Here is a 19,331-nt window from a genome sequence, read left to right as displayed (position 1 = left end):
TATAGTGTTTTCTAACCTAATATTAATCTTTTGTAACTACATTTTTTTGGCAACTTAAACATTTTTAATATTTTAAATATAATTGCCTCTTTTTTTCTGAATACATGCAGACAGCAACGCTTACTCATGCCCAAAAACAGCGTGGAAAAGGCGACGGATGTGTTGTCAATTTCTGAGCCTGGGAAATGAAATGATGCCTTTTTGTCTCTTACGCCAAATTACCTTGATTTGATTTTGCCATAGATGCCAAGATGCCCCGTTGATTAACATTTTGCCGGTGCTCAGCCGCTGGCAGCAACAAAAGCGCAGGCACCCTATCATTTTCAATTAGTCCCAGGGAAGGCGGTCCTGCCCCTCAGCAGCCATCCGTCCTCAGCTGGCGGCGATACAACAAAAGTGTCATCTGCCTGCTTTATTAATTCATAAATATAAATTTAGCATAGGTCGCGGCGTGATTACTTAAAGCTGTCCTCAATAAGGGATCCTGCTGGCTGACGAATATGCAAAGAGTTTCAAAAGTTTGAGCTTTTCGGGCTTAACTCGGTTCGTGTGCGATGGTTACCTTTACAGCCGAGCGAAAAGGAAAGTGTGGCTTACTTTAATGGGGCCCAATTTACACCTTAATTACCATAGCACAGGTTGAGTAAACGGGAGTGTTGTTCAGGGGTTACTCAGGTTAGAGGGCCAACAGAAAATTTTAACCAAGCATACATTTCTTGAAATAAATTAAGGGGGAAATTACAATTCCTGACCCCTCTAAGACCACAAAGCTTAACAGAAATACAAACAATCTTACTATAATAAATAATAAAATACGACAGACATACTGACCCATAAATTCATTTGGCAAAGAGCGGAGAGCTAATGTCATTAAGAGGATTATCAGACAGTTTTATGGGCAAAGATAAACTAACTTCGCAAGTTCCTAGTTATCGGTTCATAATTGGTAGCGACCATTAAATCAAGTTATTGATTTACGTTTATCTTGAGCGCCCAATGATATAGTGTGTCAATAATGGAACTCGGATGAAGATAAGTGTAATTAGGAAGAGCGAGCTTGTGGTGTATTGGCTGCCATGTTTGCAATTAGCTTAAATTTATTTTTATTTCCGCTTTTTATGTCCTGCCAAACATTCCCTCTAATATGGCAAGTAGGCTTCGTACATAAGTGTGAACCAGTAGATAATCATTGCACGTCCACATATGCTCGCCCGCCCAGCTTCCCACGCAGATACATGGCCATAATGACCGCATCATTCACCATACAGGCCCCGAAACCCTATTTACAAGCCGTACTGCCGTTAGTTTTAAAGGCCCACACGTGCGTGTGAACAGTGCAATGTGTTAGTACGCCAGGTCATAAAATAACACTTGGGGCCAAGAAGAGGAGCGTACATATCTATAGTCATGCCTTTCAGGCAAGTTACTAACCTGACGGCCAGATGAAAGGCCCCTAAAATCAAACAAACTGGACCCTTAGTATGCTAACATAAAGAGTAAATATATAAAAAACAGCATAAACTCATTAAGAACATAAAAATAAAAGTAAAAAAAGGGAAAAATTTCACGTACTGAGCTGCCTCCTGTGAGGGTTGAACTCACGGCCTTTGGTTTACGAGACCAACGCTCTACCACTGAGCTAAAGAGGCGATGCGGAGAGCGCCGCCCAATGGCCTATAGCTAACAACGCTGTGCTGGGAGCGGCCAATTGAGATAACAAAAGAGGGTTGTTAGAAATATCAGGCGAACAGATCGTGAGTTTGTTTCTTTTAATATTTAAAAGAGTGTTTCATTTAAATAATTGAGTGTCAGTACAGTAAACGCTAGAAAATGTGAAGCTATTAAGATAACTTGTTTTTGTAAATTATTTTTTTATATTGATTATATGAAATGTTGAGGGGCATGCAAAGCGAACGAAAAATATAAAATAAATTAAGAGATGAGGTCAGTATACTATAAAGAGTTTAACTCAAATTTTATAATATACTGACCTCACCTCTTAATTTATTTTATATTTTCAGAATCATTTTTATTGCTCAAAGTTAAAATCAAAAGAAGGTAATAATCCTAGAGAACTAAAGGCATTAAAAGTTTATTACTTATTCAGTTCACAATATATGTTGTCCCTTATTTAAAATATTAAAAAAAATTGAGTTTACTGATGTTGCCTCCTGTGAGGGTTGAACTCACGGCCTTTGGTTTACGAGACCAACGCTCTACCACTGAGCTAAAGAGGCGACGGGGAGATCGCCGCCAAATACGTTACAAAAAATAACGCTGTAAGCGGTTCAAAGACAGAGATAGCACGATGTTAGAATTTTAGGTGAACGATCATGAGTCATTTCCTTATTTTAATAAGATTAGTATTTTACGAAAATAAACGAATGGTTATACTAAATACAGTGATCGCACAACAAAGGATAAAACACTAGAAACAAAATATTTTGGTTTATTCTGTTCCGATTAGAATATTTCCCATTTGGTAGCGTTATCATAGCAAAGTAATTTCTCTCGTTTCTGTTTTTGTACTTGCCCAAACAATCAGTTTGAATTTCAAACAGCTCTGAAAGTATCAAGCCTTACTTAAAAAAAAGATTTTAGTTTAAATGCATGAAAAAAAAACTGATTTTTCCAAGTTGCCTCCTGTGAGGGTTGAACTCACGGCCTTTGGTTTACGAGACCAACGCTCTACCACTGAGCTAAAGAGGCCACGTTCTTGCGGCCGCCAAATGGCACATTCGAAAAGAACGTCGACTAAGAGAGAACACGAGAGAAAGTGACGAAGGAGCGCATGCGCAGTGAGAAATTTATTAATTTTGACATAGTTCTATAACTTAATTTTAAATATTTCAATAGAAACTTAAATCATAATAATAGGATGCTTAAAGCTAGAAATCAACAGCCAATTAATAATAATTAGTAAATTATCTTACGGTGCTATCTGCTTCGTGTTTTAAGATAAGATAGCCCAGTAATTAGCTGGTAACCTTTGAATTTCACCCGCCGAAGTAGTATCGTTTTCAGCAAACACGCAGAGAGGCTATTAACTAATAGACCACCTATTTTGTAATTGCAGTATGCATTAGACAGTTAATATGTGGCTATCCATCATGATGCCCGGGCACATGCTGTTTTTGTTTGCAATGTCTCCTGGTGTTGACCAAGGCTCACAGAAACATCACTCATTGTCAAAGGGACAAACACACATTCTGCATTATGTGAGTGCCACAAGGCGGAAATGCTTTGTGGCAGCTCCAAATGAAAGTATTTCCCTTCTTGCAGCCCCCGAACATAAATTCAAATTTCTCCCCTAGACCTCAGACTCCTTTTCCTGGACAAAACACAAGCCATTTGCTGTTGCCCGGCCTTGGCTTTGTTTCAACTTGAGCAGCCAATGACAAATTCACTTGTCACACAACACAATTGCGGTGAGTGATGGCGGCTTTTCCCAACCCTAGCTGGGTGGGATGGGGTGGCAGTGGCGACGCTATCCAACAGATGCCTGCGATATGTGAGTGACAATTCTATTAGTAACAAATTGAACAAGCCTAGCCAAAGCCAAATGTACACAGCAATGAATTTATATTAGTAATATTAAAGTGTAAGATTTTCGTATTAAAATAAATATCTTATGGCATTATTTATGGATTCCTGTTTAGAAGTGTTAAATATTATTACAAACATATTTAGAATAAAACCGTTATTTTTATATTGTAATACTTATAGTGATATTTTACCCAAGAAAATTTAATCCTGGATTATATTGACTGAGTATAACTTTTAATTTGTTACCATTGTACCTTTTGATACTAAATCAGTTTAATATTTTACATGACAAATAAAGATCTGAAATGGCATAAAAGTTAAACCCTTTTAAAGAGAATTTACTAAGTATTTTTCGAGGTGTAAAGTCAGAGCTTGGACAAGGTCAAAACAAGTGGCGGTGGGGCACGCAAACGAGCCATTAACACCCGCCATAACTAGGACCATAAACAAGGGGTCCTGAAACACAAGGTCGGGAAAAATAATACCGCGCGTATACAATGATAATATCGCGATACGGCACAGGTAATTTTCGACCTGGGACCAATATATCACAGAGTTGATAAGGGTAGTTACCTTTTTGCTTTAGTTGATAAGAACTATTAACTTTTGGTAAGTAACCGAAAGTCACAGTCTTTAGCCCGCATAAACATGGTATTTCGACCCTCCTTTGGGACCTCACTGGATGGGCCCGCTGCCATATGTGTAGGTACTATTTACTTGCGCCGGCTGAGTGATTTACGCAACAGCGTTGGCCAAATTAATTGCCACTAATCAAGTGATTTGAATTTTTCATGCACGCGCCTCGTAAAAGGGGTGCCCGGGCTCTTCTTCAAGGCAATTTATGGTGCTTTATAGCAGCACTAATTGCACGCAAGCGCGGGTCCTGATTAATTGCTGTCAAAACTGGAATTGGGAAGAGGACTTGGAGCAAGACACTGCCACATGTTTATTGATTTTCAAGCCGCACACACAAGGACCTTTGTGATAAATGAAGCTAAACGGCAGAATTTATAACCGAACTCACAGCCAGAAACAGCAGGCGAAAATTAAAGAAAATGGACCGAGAAGCACGCCCGAAAATCGCTGGGCCAAGAAGCTAATTTATTGCAAGCTGCCCAACGAGTTGTGACCTTTGGCATATGCCTCGAGAAATGACCCGCCGCCCCCAACTGCTCGGTGCTCAGCTGGCTGTGGCTTTGCATCTTCATTTGGGGTTTGATTTTTTGAGATCTGCCCAAACTGGGCAAATTCCTCAAGCGGCAAGACCCAGTCCTGATTAAAATATTTGCGGTTTGTGAGCAGCTACGATTGGTTAGGCAGGCTGTAAGGCGAAGGTCCTTGAGCTACAGAAGAATTTAGCCAAACTTAGGGCTCTCTCCATAGTTCTGCTTATTTACATTTTTTATTGACATTAATTATTCGCACTTCCAGATGCCTAAACTCGAAATTAAACGCCTTTCAGCAGCTAATACAATGCCCTGCTGGCACGTAATATATATTTATTTATGGCTGGCCGTAAATCCAATTGCTAAAATAATCAAAAGTCATCTGAAACAAATTAAACGCCCTTGCCGCAGGCCGTCTCTGTGGACAGAGATAGCAATATTGGCCGCCGCACTTAATGAGGCACGAAAAACAATTTGACAAAAGCTGCGTGGACTGGCCAAGGCAAATTACCATAAAGAATGCATGAAATTTGCCATTAATAGAGCAGATAGTAGGGGCCGTGGAGGCGTAATTAATTGAAGTGCAAATAAACAAGGCACGGAAGTGGGAATGAACGGAAGTGGACTTTGTTTTGGGACCTGCTTCTGGTTTTGCTTCTGGATCCTAGGTTTTTTCAGCCCCCCAAGTGCCCATCCAGTCGTGGAACAAAAAGTCGCCCGTCACTCAGTCAGCCAGTCAATCAGTCAGCACGGCTCACATACACATCCTGGCATTTGAATAATGAAATTACCTGGGATGCTTTCACTGGTTTTTGTGCTTTTTGTGCGACGGCATAAAAAGAACAAAGCGCCAAACAAGCAAGCCAACAACGAATGCCAATGGAACGGCAGGACATGGCCGGTGTATGATGGACGCGCCACAGGACCCACTAACTAACACCACAGCGCACCATGCCATGTCCCTCCTTTTGGCCATTGTGGCTTTGCTTTGAGCCAACGAACGGCAATGGCTTTGTGCCTGTGTCACTGGGTGGGTGGGTGAGTGGCTTGTGTGGGTGACCGGCACTTGTGACAATTTAGTTTTTCAATTTTCAATGTATAACCGAACAAAGGATGCTGTGCCAACTCGCCGGCTCAAGCTGCAAACTAATTTCCTTTGATCTCCATGCTCTCTATCTATCCTTCACAGAAAAAACTGGCAAAAATCGGTTTAAATGCCGAAAAGTTTCACTATAATTTCAAAAAAAATTCAAACAGATTTTTAAATGTATTTGTGTTTAATAAAAATTAGTACAAATACTGTCGTTGTTTCTTAAGGGTTTTAACTTAGTGGTTCCCTTTCAGAATCTTAAACTATGATCATACATTTTTTACACTCAATTTGTATAATAAAACAATAAGAAATATAATTTTTTTGCAAATATATATTTAATTGCATTTAATAAGAGGTGTAAAATACTGAGGCATGGCGGTAATTAACAGAGGTTCCCTTCAGTTAATGTTTCCACTTAGTCCGGTCCCTTACAATTCTCCTACCTAACTCTTAACTCTCAACTGAGAACTAAATTTCCTGGGAAGCTTTAATGGGTTTTCGTTGGAAAACGCATACATGCGTCGCAATGCGAGTGGAATGGCTACATCCCCCCATGATAATGATGACGGAGCTAAGGTCGGCGGAGGCCATCCTGCAGCAGTCGGAAAATGGCTTCGCATACTGGGGGCCAACATAAATATTGGCAATAATGTTGAGGACCGTGCCAGGTCATATCGCCCGGCATTGTTATAACTAACCCGAGCACAGAGCGCCAAGAACACAGACCCGCAGCCGCTGGCGATTCCTACTCCACGAGACGACTCTGCTGCCGTTCTAATAAATTCGATTAGTTTCTCCCTCTCGAGCACACACTCACGTATCGGACGTGAATTATTGATTCGTCCTTCGGCTCGCATAGCTTCATTAATAATTTCTCGATGGCATTTAAAAAAAAAGGAGAAGGGAGACTTTGCGACTGAAACAAGAGCCGCGGGCGGAAATTTAATGAAAAACCGAAGCGTAATCGACTTTGAGCCCCGGAAAAATGCCAATGACAGCAAAGCGTTTGTTCTTTGCCTCGAATCCGAGTGAAATTCAATCGGAATAAATGGCAAATGACAATGTGAAATACCTCAAAAAGCCAGTGGGTTCCTGCAAACGAGAAATAAAAGTAAATAACAGCCGAAATCGCAGACTTAAATGAACACACGGGCGAAACCGCAGGTCTAAATAAAATGGCTGCCGCGGGAAACGGAAGCGGAAATCAGCCGCATTTAAATTTGTCGAAAAGGAAAGAAGAGAAAAAGAAACATCGCAGTTGTGTTACCAGCGAGCAAATTAGCTTTTGGGGGCCCGAAAAAGAGGCGTGACCATGGTGGAGGGCGGGGCGGGGCTGCCTAACTGCCAATTGGCATGAGAATTCAGGAAAAATCAAAGCAAATTAAAGTGAGAAAACCAAAACGAAAGTCACGAAGCCGCATGGAAAAGCTTTCGCACAAAATGAAAATCCAGGAAGCCAGAAACACAAACACACACCACCGAAGCCAAGAAAAAAGAAAACAGGGGCTAAAAAAGGAGACCGCAATCTCCCGGTGCTCTACAATTTATAACGTAAAACACATAAATCACGAATTTGTCACAAGAAATGTTTCTCTGTTAGCCGCTTTAACGGTATTTTGGAGCTGGCAAATGAAAATAAATCACAGAGACTGAAGGCAGGCTTAAAAACAGCGAAAGGCGAATTATTAAGACCTTTAACGGGGCGTATGAGTAATGCTGAGCCCGGCGCTCCCTGGAAACTAAGGCTTCGTAATCCCCGGGCTTATCATGAGTAAACAGAGCATTCTAATGCTTGAAAGTGAAAGTTAATCAAACAGAGGCAAATCGCAAATCGCTTTAAGTATTAAGCATTAAGTAATCCCCTAACCCAACTATAAATGAATTTAATCTGTAATGCACTGATTGCAAGCACTTGTGTTTCCAGTAAATTGGATTTCAAACTTGAATTCCTAGATTATATATAAACAATATAAAATCAGTTGGAAACAATCTGGACCACCTGCATTCTACTTTGAATTGCTCCTGCCAAACTTTTCGTATTTCGTTAAATTTACCATGCTGCTCAGGTCGGTTGCGAAACGAACTTTCCGCCTGAAGGACGCCGGAGAAAGGCCGAGAAAGAGGTCTGATTGCTCTAAAAATATAAAAGAAGATGGGCAAGATAGAATGGGTAGGTTGTGTTTCCCTCCACAGATAAGTGCCTGCTGCACTTGCTCACAATGGAATACCTGACTTGTACTGAAGTATAGTATATCTTTCCCTTATTCCCTCGGAATGAAATCGCATTTGCAATTTTCCACACGTTGCATTTTCTTTTGCCAATGTGAAACTCAGCTTACAAATACTTGTCGCACTTGGTTTCGGTAGATGATAATGTAATTAAAATGCCATTTGCTACCGCAAACAATTGATATACATTCAATTATCGGCAAGTGTATTCGGTAATGGAATTTATGCTGCGTTCGAATTGAAATTCGATTATATCTCGCAAATATTTAATTAAATTCATTCGTTTCTGTCCGGATGAGAGTATAATGAAATTTTCCATCCGCAGTTATCAAATAAAAATGCCGGAAAGCACTGCCAACGGTCATGCTTACATATATTCAATCAGTTGACCGACCTCAAAAAGTGGCCACCGGTTAAATGAAGTATACGTCGCGTTGGCCCAGCACAACAATGTAAGCTGAAGCGAAAAATAAACAGAGAAAAGGCAACAATAAGCACTTTTAACTTTGATGTTTGATTTCGGAGCAATTTGCAAAGTCAAACAGACCCAAACAGCGCATTTCACTACCGATGGACAGCAGGAAAAGCAAAGGCAACAATGTTGTAGTGGTACACAATATATAATATGGCAGCTCCATTTATTGACTTTTTCCCCCGACCTCCGCTCGGGGAACTCGGGAAAGTTTCCTGTCGTATTCGCCATAAAGCGCAGGCTGCCAGCAGGTTGAAATTTATGAAATTTCAGGGACTCACGCAGACCAGACCAAGGACCAATAAATCATTTAATGTGATCCCCAGAACGGCGGGCTCGGAACAGGTGAAGGTTGGCCCCACCTGATGTTCATTTTAACGTGTTCCGGGCTGGCCCGAGAGGTAAGAAAAACAAGAGAGTGTGCTAAAGTCGATGGCCGCGAAAATTGCACACCCTTTACTCAGCTTAAGAGAGTGCGAGAGAGATGCATATATGCATGCAGACACGGGGCTGTTTCCGAGGTGGCTCACTTTAATTGCTTATAACTTTTTAATAAAAAGTCCAATTTGAAAAAATTGTGGCATGACAATTGGTGTTAATAATCAAAACAAAATCCAAGCTAAACTTATTCAAAATTTTAAAAAAGTGTCTAAATAATTGATATATACCTTATAAGGTTCACTCCTATTACAAGTCTAATATGCCCATTCACTCTTCAAGTAATGGGTATAAAAAGAACAGAAAATAAAGACCTGAAATTTCCGCTTGCCGGTGCACTGCATCGATGATGATGTTTATGGGCTTATCAAAGTGAAATATATACACATTTCTGCCTAAATTATTCAATTAACAGTTGGCGGAGGAGACCGACGCTCCATTTCCGAAGTCAATCAATAAGTGGGAGCATCTGCTTATCGAGGTGTAGCAGCCGGGGTCACCAAGGCGTGACCTTCAAACATCCTTTCACACATTTTCCCCCCACTGGGGGTTCGGTTCGGGGGAATTGTGTGCTATTTTTTAAATGCCCCGCATTAAGTATAAAAAATGTAATAGGTTTCCTTTATGGGTCGCACGCTTGGACGCCGCTCAGGTTTTCCCCACCAAGGACAAGGAAAAAAAAACGAAAAAGGGGTTGCTACAAATTTCAGCATTTTATGACAACCAAAGGCAGCATTCGAATCGATAAGCAGTTTAAAGCCTTTCAGATTTCAATTGTTTCGCTTCCCTTTATTGTCGCCATCGAAATTTTTTATGATAAGCAAATCCATTTCGGTGCCATCAAAAATGAATGAAATGGTTTAAGAGGGAATTTTCTTTGCAGGAGTTGGAGACGGAGGTCATAAATGGCCGGCGAGTCTGGAAGGCGAACTCAATTATTAGGCATGCAAATGCATCCTGTCCCAAAGCAGCCATAAAATGGCCAACTGAAGGCTGGAAACAAAACTTGGCTCTCCGCTCTCGTCCATTTGTTACAAACTTCATCTGCATATTTGGTTATTTTCATGACTTTTAAGTGCCCATAGACCGCCTCCAAGAGGGCCGGCTCAACTAATTTATTAATGCACAAATGCCGCTGCCAACTTTTGAATTTTAATTATTCTGCAGGCGGCTGAAACCGCGCAAGGCTGAAAGAGACAAGCCGAAGGTCAAAACAGGATGGCCGGAAGAAATGCAAAGCATTTCGCCTGGCAAAGTAACATTAAAAATCAAGATGGCAAAACTGATAAAGCTACTCAAACGAAGCTTAGATGCTCTCTAGGGCCTCTAATAAAATTTGGGAAAATATTTAAATATATATATAATATTTAAACATAATATATAATAAGGTACTTACTTCAAGAACTGAGCTGAATTAAACTGAATTCGCGAACCATTGTATAATTTTTCGCAATTTTTAAAAGCAATCTTTCAACGCAACAAAGTCAATTTCACTGCTTTAACTTCTCCAACAAGTTATTCGATTTTATCGTTCCATAAAAAACTCAAGGAATGCAAAGACATCGCACAAAAGGTATTTACTTCCAATTTTTCCTGAAAAATTCTCCTGCATTTGCGCCATTCAACATTATTCGCCATAAAATCGAGACATTAATCAGCGATGCCATTTGGGACTCCATTATGGCCCGCCAGCGAGACAAAATACCTTCAGAATCGAGCACGAGGCTGTTAAATATCCAGTGAAATCGTCTAATTAAAAGATATACCGCCGACTTGAGTCGCCGATCTGAAAAGAGGGGAAAATGGGCCGGCTCCCTGCTCCTAATCCTCGGCTACTTATAGCCCGGCTTGAACGTCTTTCGGTTCGCTTTGGCTGGTTTTTAGGGCTTTGTGCTCCCTCAACACGGTTTTATGGCCCAGGGCTCTTGAAATTAGCGCTTCCGACGTCCAAGGACGAGTCCAGCCGCCCACTGACCCACCGCCCACCTCCTGTCGGGCTGTCATATTGATTTTTCGCTTTTTTGGCCAAAACTCTGTGGGCAAGGACCTGGCATCATAATTGAGGCCGCAATCTCCGACGAGCTGCGCTAATTAATTTTTATTGGCTTTAAAGCAAATGCGAATATTTAGTCTTTAAGGAAATTAAATTCATTAGTATCTCTACCGACAAAGTAAAACTTTTGTTTAAATCCCAGTGATTTATTCTCTACTCACAGCCCAACATTCTCTTTCGCAGCCAGAGGTAAAATTGGATTTCGTTCATATCCTTTGCATTTTGGCAACGTGTCAAGGGCAAGTTAAATTTGTTGAATTTGTAGAGATTCACTCGACGGCCGAAAAGCAAAACGAGACCTTAAAACTTGGGGACAAGTTTTGCAGCAACTTTATAGTTAGATTAAAAGCATTTCCCGGCAAACTTCCTCCTCCGGCTGGTTGTATAGCATAGTATATCTCTGTAGGTGGATCCTGTATTTCTGTGGGTTCTCTGGTGTGTGTGGTAAACAGCCAGAAAGTCGAATTGGTTGCCAGACAGAATGGAAGTGGTGACTAGATGAAGCAAACCACTGCCGCCGGCAATAAAAATCTATTACACTTTGTGGGACACAACTTTGATTTTACGAACTGTCAAACTGCGCAGATAGACACTCGAGAACATACAGCTCATACATATTTATGTATCTGAATTCCGCCGGCGGTGGGGTGAAATAAAAACCGAGGCTTCAAAGTTGGCTGTCAAGCGCAAAACTTATGCAATGGTTTTATGACGCAGCGTCAAAGGATGCTCATCTCCTTGAAGCATGCCGTATATAATGTAATAAACATTAAGCACTCAGGTTGAAGGCTCCCCCGGAAACATCAAAGGCAAATAGTTCATGGGAAAATTTGGCATTTCAAAAACACTCCAGTTTGTATCTCTACATACATAATTCCTTAATGAGTGTAATAGTATTGGGCTTAAGTCATTTTGTTGTAGTTTTAGCTAAGCGGATTGGCGTAAGCATATGCAAATCCTGGCTCTGAGCTCGGCATACATTTACATGAGTCCACATGCAAATGCCAAGAGTCAGCTTTCCAATATGTACAACTGTTTGACGAGCTCTTCGAAAGCTGTTTTCATTTTTCCTGCTCTTATGAAGCACTCTATGTATGTGTGTAAACAGGCTTGGGACAGACAAATGCTTGCAAAATGAAAAATAAAAAGCCAAATTGGTGGAAAACATTAAAAATCGCTGGCAGTGAAAACTTTGACGTTGGGGGAATAATTTGTAGACCATTTTGCTGGGATCGCGGATGAAAAAGAAAAGTTTGTAATTTGTTCATCATGCCGGCAAAACTGAATTATCATTCAGCGCGGAGGTGCTGATGCCGGATTACCCTCATAATGGGTCGGTTCCCCTGGATTTCCCCTCGGCCAGGACTTAGGATCCTTGGCCATAGCCAACTTGTGTACGATTGCAGCACTGCCATCATGTGCAGAGAGCGGAAAATCACATGAAAAAGCCAAATTGAGCGCCCACTGGGGCCAACTTTGCTCCAGCGTTTACGTAAAATTTTGAGTTAATTAGTTTGATTTCATGCTTCAAGTGTCGAGCATCCACTACGGATTGCCAATTTCATTTGCCAACTCATTAAAACTTCTCCAAGTTCTCGGGCTCCCCAGTTGCGCCTGATGCCTCGGCAAATTGGAAACGCTTTCTGGCGACTTTTGCAAATGAATGTCAAAACAGGAAGTATTCAAAAGGCATATCTGACGCGCAGCCTTTGTCCTTCGGGGTCCATTTGCTGTACACATAAATTGACTGGCAAAGTCCCTTACTGGCTCGCACAAGTTATCAATTAGTTCCGCCAGGAATTAATAAACCATGAAATTTTAATTAAAAGGGGGAAGCATTGTTAAATTCGGCAGGTTTTTATGTAAAAAGCTATGCTTTCCCGATTATCATTTGGTAATAATAGTTCATTTTTAAAAAGAAGTATTTTTATGAACCGAATGAAAGATACATTTTAGATTATATAGATACATATATTTATCAGAAATTGGTTTATAAAGAAATAAGTAATGGTATTTTATCAAGATTATTTAGAAGCGTATAAGCTATTCATTTAAAATTACATATTAAGATCATATTTTAGAATGCATGAACTTCAAGGACATATTTTAATAAGATAGCAATATATGTTAATCCATATCTGATCATGACACTTGCAATTCGGTTTGCTCAACATGATGGGAAATTAAAAGCGATGGACAGTTGGAAAACCAGGTTTTCAACATTTAGCAAGGTGGGGAGATGTAGTTACATTTTCCAGCCCGCCCAGAGAAGCATGAAAAACTCAGCAACTGAATCAAGAGGAGAACTACATGACAGCAATGTAAATGCGATATGTAACATGTAATTTCATTGCGCCGACAATGACAATGGAGGACGGTGATGGCGATGATGAGGATGATGATGCTGCGGACAAGGATGCGAATAATTGTGGAATGCCATCCGACTGGCAGGCCCGTGTCAATGTCAATGCTCGGAGAACAGAGCCCAGAGAAAAGAGGACAGAGGACACACTGCGGAGTACACAGGGACAGACATGTGGCTCTGATTAGTGCGGTTCAGCGACAGCAACAATCAATATTAATGCATGTCAGCGCCCAGAAATGCGAATTGCGAAATGTGGGGATGTGCGAGTGAGTGAGCAAGGGCATGGTCGTAATTATGAGCCCATCAACGCAATAGTTGGCTCTTGGCTGTTAATAATTCTCGATTTCCCGATACTGACAGCCGGGCAGACAAAGTGTGAGAGCTGGGTGGATGGCGGATGCCTTGGGACACGCTGGACCCCATCTCCATTCCATCAGCAGCATCAATTGCCGCCTGGGAACAATTTGAGCGAAACTTGGCCAGGCATCCGAGGTCTCAGCGCCGGCTCCCTCGAGCTGACAATAAATATTTTCGCTTTGCCGACAGGCTGAAAATCAATACATACTTTTAGGACACAACACTCGCACACATTCTCGCAGATACACACAAAACTTCGGTATACATTTTCATTTTCGGCACTGCACGCACTGTGGAAAGCGAAAAACCCCCGGAAATGCACCCACTCAACCTCAAACAAGCACTATGCATAAATAAAATAAATTGCACTTACGTCACAAGGATACAGACAATGCTGGCCGCAAATCGCATTTCAAAACTCTGCCAGAGCATTTCCAGTGGTAAACTCCTCAAGGGGGGCAAATATGTTTTGGACATTCATTTCAATGGGTTAAACTGGAAGTTATTCAATGCGTATAATACACACAATAATTTTCTAAGAGAAATTCACTCTTTGTTCAATTGTTCATGGGGCGAAACAGCTTTTGGGCCAATAATAAAAACTATTCTCAGACACACAATATAATTATATATTTTCCCCATCCTAAAAGTTTCTTATAATGACATCTACAGGAAATATTTCCTTCCAAATAAAAACGAATTTATTGAACTTGTCTGGTCTTCCAAGGAAAAGCAACCAAGGCCGTCATAAATTGAGTAAATCACAAGCGAAAATTCCAAGAAAACTCTCCTCGCTTGAAGGACTCCTATTTTTCAGTTATTGAAAAAGAAACCATTTGGGGTGTAGAAAATCTCACCTAAGAGCTGTCCCAACTGTCAGTCTGCGGTCGGCCACCATTACCTTCCCACCCGACTTTTGGCCCCCAAAATACCCAACTCAATTTTCAATCCGATACGACAAAATTGTGAAAAAAATACCCAAAAAATAAAGTGGGAAGCCTGGGGGTCCTGGCATGGAATGGCGAACAAAGGGCAGAAGTAATTTCGCCAACACTAAATCTGTGGCATATTACATGGCACACGGGCCAAAGCTGCCAAGAGAAATCTGATCCACTTAGTTGCCAAGAGAAAGCAATAAATTCTTATGAAAACAGTTGAGGAGCGGCGACACGTCCCTGTGCAAAATGAATTGAACTTTTGGTCAACGTGGAAATTGCACTAACATTTGGGCCTACGACCGGCGAATGGACAGCTGAGCCCCCGAGTTCGGCCAAAAGCAAACAAGTTCCCGTGCCTTTTTCTATATTTATGAGTGGGACGCGGTAAACTTCACAGGGGGAAAACAGGAGGAGAGCAAAATCAAATAAGACCGTGCGATAGGCCCTGAATGAAAATAAAGTGCAGGGAAGTGAGTGTGTGTGAGGTCCCACAAGGACACTTGCCACCGCCGAGCCTATAAATTTTACCCCAAATTTTCGCCGGTTTCTGGAAAGCTTTAAGCCAGAAAACGGCGTAAATGCGAGAAACTAACACTGAGACAGGTTGAGGCTAGACAGATATACACATGGATAAAAAAGGAGACTAATCCGAAATTACACTTAGTGAGTTTTATTACACAATACAAAAATTACGAAAAATAATATTTATTCTCCCAATAAGAAGTAGTTTTAACATTTTTACCCTGATTAAAATCACACTCATATATTAAAAAAATATATACTTTCTTAAGTAAGTCCCTGCTAATAGATTTTACTTATAAATTTCAAAAGTTTTTTAAACCTTCTTTTTTAAATCCTCCATCTATTTTACTTTCCCAGGCCCAATTTAGCCAAAGCTGTATTTATAAGATAGTTAACGAGACCATCAACTAAGGCCTTTGAGGAACTCTTAACCAAGTTCTGGGCATCCTTCTTGACATGTTCCGGAATAGCCCCAGAAGCGGACTGTACCATTCCAAGGATTTCCCAAACTCCTCCTTGGGCTGGAACTCCATCTACGACGACCGTCTTCCTCTTGAAATCACGGACTTGGGTATTCAGCTGAGTTTCCCGAGCGACATCTGATCCCCTTTGCCCCTTGTATTTATTGTAAATACCTATGACTTCATAGGCAATTCGCACCTGCGTGTTAGCATCAGATGTTTGACGACTTAGGTTCTGGAGTTGCTGCAGCCTGTTGCGGTCTGTCTCTATCACTCCGGCATTTCCTTGGGCAGTTAGGCAAAATATCACAGCCAAAACAAAGCTGAAGTTTAAAGTGCTTTCAAAGTTCATCTTTACTTTCTATACTTTCGAGGCTCTGGAAAACTCATGCTGAATGCATGCAAGACCTCTCTTTTATACGTTGTAAAAGGTAAAACATAAACTGATAAAGCTGGGACTCACTGACATTTGATAACGATGCTTCTTTCTTTCTTTACATATGGCTCTAGATTATGTGATGGGGTCTTGGGCCAAGGACTTTCAGTGGAACTGATAAGTCTGAAATCGTCACTTTACGCAGTAATAGCAATCTGCGACTGATTCTTGGAAAATTGTTTTTCAGGCTTATCGGTTCAGTTTGCGGGTAAAAAAACTTCCGGTTGAATTTGTCCCTAACACTCTACATTTCTCCGTATTTCTTATGCCTATTAGGATGGTAACCAAAAACTAAACAGTGAGTTTGCGAGTGAGTTGTCTGAAAATCTACATTTAAATATTTGTTTTTAAAGAGGGTCGAAATTTTAGCCCATTTTCATTGGGACCCCAAACCTGAACTTCTAAATTTCATAACTTTGATAATTTTTTTTTTTGACCGATTTAGACGTGGTATACCTCTATGAGTTTGTGAGTGAATTGTCTAATAATTTACATTTAAATATTTGTTTTTAAAGAGGGTCGAAATTTTAGCCCATTTTCATGTCAGATTTTTCACTAATTCCAATGATTATCAATTGGACCCCAAACCTGAACTTCTAAATTTCATAACTTTGATAATTTTTGACCGATTTAGACGTGGCATACCTCTATGAGTTTGTGAGTAAATTGTCTAATAGTCTACATTTAAATATTTGTTTTTAAAGAGGGTCGAAATTTTAGCCCATTTTCATGTCCGAATTTTCACTAATTCCAATGATTATCAATTGGGCCCCAAACCTGAACTCCTAAATTTCATAACTTTGATAATTTTTGACCGATTTAGACGTGGGATACCTCTATGAGTTTGTGAGTGAATTGTCTAATAATCTACATTTAAATATTTGTTTTTAAAGAGGGTCGAAATTTTAGCCCATTTTCATGTCAGATTTTTCACTAATTCCAATGATTATCAATTGGACCCCAAACCTGAACTTCTAAATTTCATAACTTTGATAATTTTTGACCGATTTAGACGTGGGATACCTCTATGAGTTTGTGAGTGAATTGTCTAATAATCTACATTTAAATATTTGTTTTTAAAGAGGGTCGAAATTTTAGCCCATTTTCATGTCAGATTTTTCACTAATTCCAATGATTATCAATTGGACCCCAAACCTGAACTTCTAAATTTCATAACTTTGATAATTTTTGACCGATTTAGACGTGGCATACCTCTATGAGTTTGTGAGTAAATTGTCTAATAGTCCACATTTAAATATTTGTTTTTAAAGAGGGTCGAAATTTTAGCCCATTTTCATGTCCGAATTTTCACTAATTCCAATGATTATCAATTGGGACCCCAAAACTGAAATTCAAAATTTCATAACTTCGGTAATTGGAGACTCATTTGAACGTGGTATACCTCTATGAGTTTGTGAGTGAATTTTCTAAAAATCTACATTCAAATATTTGTTTTTCAAGAGGGTCAAAATTTTAGCCCATTTTCATGTCCGATTTTTCACTAAATCCAATGATTATCAATTAGGACCCCTAAACGGAACTTTTAAATTTCATAACTTTAGTAATTGGATAGCGATTTAGACGTGGGATACCTCTATGAGTTTGTGAGTGAATTGTCTAATAATCTACATTTAAATATTTGATTTTGAAGAGGTTCGAAATTTTAGCCCATTTTCATGTCCGATTTTTCACTAATTCCAATAATTATCAATTGGGACCCCAAAACTGAAATTCAAAATTTCATAACTTTGATAATTTGAGACCGATTTAGACGTGGTATTCCTCTATGAGTTTGTGAGTGAATTGTCTAGTGATCTACATTTAAATATTTGATTTTGAAGAGGTTCGAAATTTTAGCCCATTTTCATGTCCGATTTTTCACTAATTCCAAGATTATCAATTGGGACCCCAAACCTGAACTCCTAAATTTCATAACTTTGATAATTTTTGACCGATTTAGACGTGGGATACCTCTATGAGTTTATGAGTGAATTGTCTAATAATCTACGTTTATTATTTATTATTATTATTTATTTATTTTCATGTTCGATTTGTCCGGACTTCCAATCCCTTGAAATTTTACGTTTTTCTCAGTGCATACCCATTTCATGGCAAGGTCCTTTGTAGGCTGTAATTGAAATTCAGTGTTTGTGTCACGACACAAAACTTAAACAAAACAGGTCCTCGCCTGGCAAAAAGTCAGCGGCAGGCCGAGTAGGCAGCCCACCAGAAGGACATTAAATTAAGTCTGCAGCCAGGAAGATCAAAGTTTTCCAACCGCACTGTTGCGCTACCCGACTTTCCACGTGTGTTTGTGTGAATGTTTGCTTCACACGTGCTTAAGGAGCCTTTTGTTGCTGCAATAAAATGGCGAAAGGCAAAGCCAAAACAGTAAGTCGACATGCAAAAAGGATACACGTTGTAAAAAGCGCATAAACTTTGCCGAAAGTGACAAACAAAGAGGCCAACCTATGTACACTGAAAAAAGGGGGGAATTGGATGGTGTAGGGCCAAACAAAAGGCAGGCGAAATTGAAGCCGACTTGATGGGCTGTAAATGGCAAACTTTTCTTTTCGGTTTTCTTTTCCCCACACGTTTTTTTCCCCCGCACAGGTGCTAAAACTTTATCAGCATATGCGTGTGGCAAGGGAAACCACTCGAAAAGAGCGAAAGATAGGGCGATTTCAGGATACGAAGCGTGCCGAAGTATCTATCCATTGTACTCGGCAACGTTGTGCCTTATCTTTGCATTTGAATTAGACCTGTGCTCATAAACAAACGAAATTGAATTTTCCAAAAACAGTTTTGCTCGGGCGCGTGAAAACTGTTTTTGGTGCTTAGGCTGAGATGGAAATGGAAAATCTCCCTGCAAAGTTTATCCGTACGTATATTTAACGTAATCTAATGGGCTTTTTTGGAATAGAGAAATAAGAACAGAGACAGAAAAGAATTTTAGCCCAAAGAAAAAGGAATATATTACTTTAATTTTGAAACGATTAAGTATTTAAAAACTTTTTTAAGCGCAAACTGTATAAAGTCAAAAATAATATATGATTTTAAACTAAACTCTTTTATAATATTGAATATCTAAAGATGCCTTTAACATTAAATTTAAGTATTTTTAGTTTGTTCTACGACTAATGGCATTTAGCCAACAACTAAAAACTGTCGTTATATCTTTCAATTTTGCAGCAGCCCAGAAAGTTGGAAGCACTCTTAGAGGCCAAGCCTTTAAAGCCTCGCCAAAAGTTTCGC

The 19,331-nt window shown here is 39.9% G+C and overlaps 1 protein-coding gene and 3 non-coding genes across 4 annotated transcripts; all 4 read right to left on the bottom strand.

Annotated features, from left to right (window-relative positions):
* Nucleotides 1-1,577: 1,577 nt before the first annotated feature.
* Nucleotides 1,578-1,649, bottom strand: Trnat-cgu (transfer RNA threonine (anticodon CGU)). The gene has a single exon. It is a non-coding gene; the product is annotated as a tRNA-Thr (tRNA).
* A 516-nt stretch (nucleotides 1,650-2,165) lies between these two features.
* Nucleotides 2,166-2,237, bottom strand: Trnat-cgu (transfer RNA threonine (anticodon CGU)). Its single transcript has one exon. It is a non-coding gene; the product is annotated as a tRNA-Thr (tRNA).
* Nucleotides 2,238-2,637: 400 nt separating this feature from the next.
* Nucleotides 2,638-2,709, bottom strand: Trnat-cgu (transfer RNA threonine (anticodon CGU)). The gene has a single exon. It is a non-coding gene; the product is annotated as a tRNA-Thr (tRNA).
* A 12,637-nt stretch (nucleotides 2,710-15,346) lies between these two features.
* LOC108031050 (protein Turandot Z) lies at nucleotides 15,347-16,013 on the bottom strand. The gene has a single exon (XM_017104250.2). It carries the CDS (start codon nucleotides 15,990-15,992, stop codon nucleotides 15,525-15,527), a length of 468 nt encoding a protein of 155 aa, XP_016959739.1. The 5' UTR covers nucleotides 15,993-16,013; the 3' UTR covers nucleotides 15,347-15,524.
* Between the last annotated feature and the right edge of the window lie 3,318 nt (nucleotides 16,014-19,331).

This window comes from Drosophila biarmipes, chromosome 3R, assembly GCF_025231255.1.
Source record: "Drosophila biarmipes strain raj3 chromosome 3R, RU_DBia_V1.1, whole genome shotgun sequence".
Classification (NCBI taxonomy): domain Eukaryota; kingdom Metazoa; phylum Arthropoda; class Insecta; order Diptera; family Drosophilidae; genus Drosophila; species Drosophila biarmipes.
The sequence above is the reverse complement of the archived record's forward strand: the minus strand, read 5'-3'. Positions and strand labels throughout refer to the sequence as shown.

Coding starts and splice junctions, on each gene's coding strand:
- LOC108031050 (XM_017104250.2), bottom strand. CDS start 15,992: ATGAACTTTGAAAGCACTTTAAACTTCAGCTTTGTTTTGGCTGTGATA.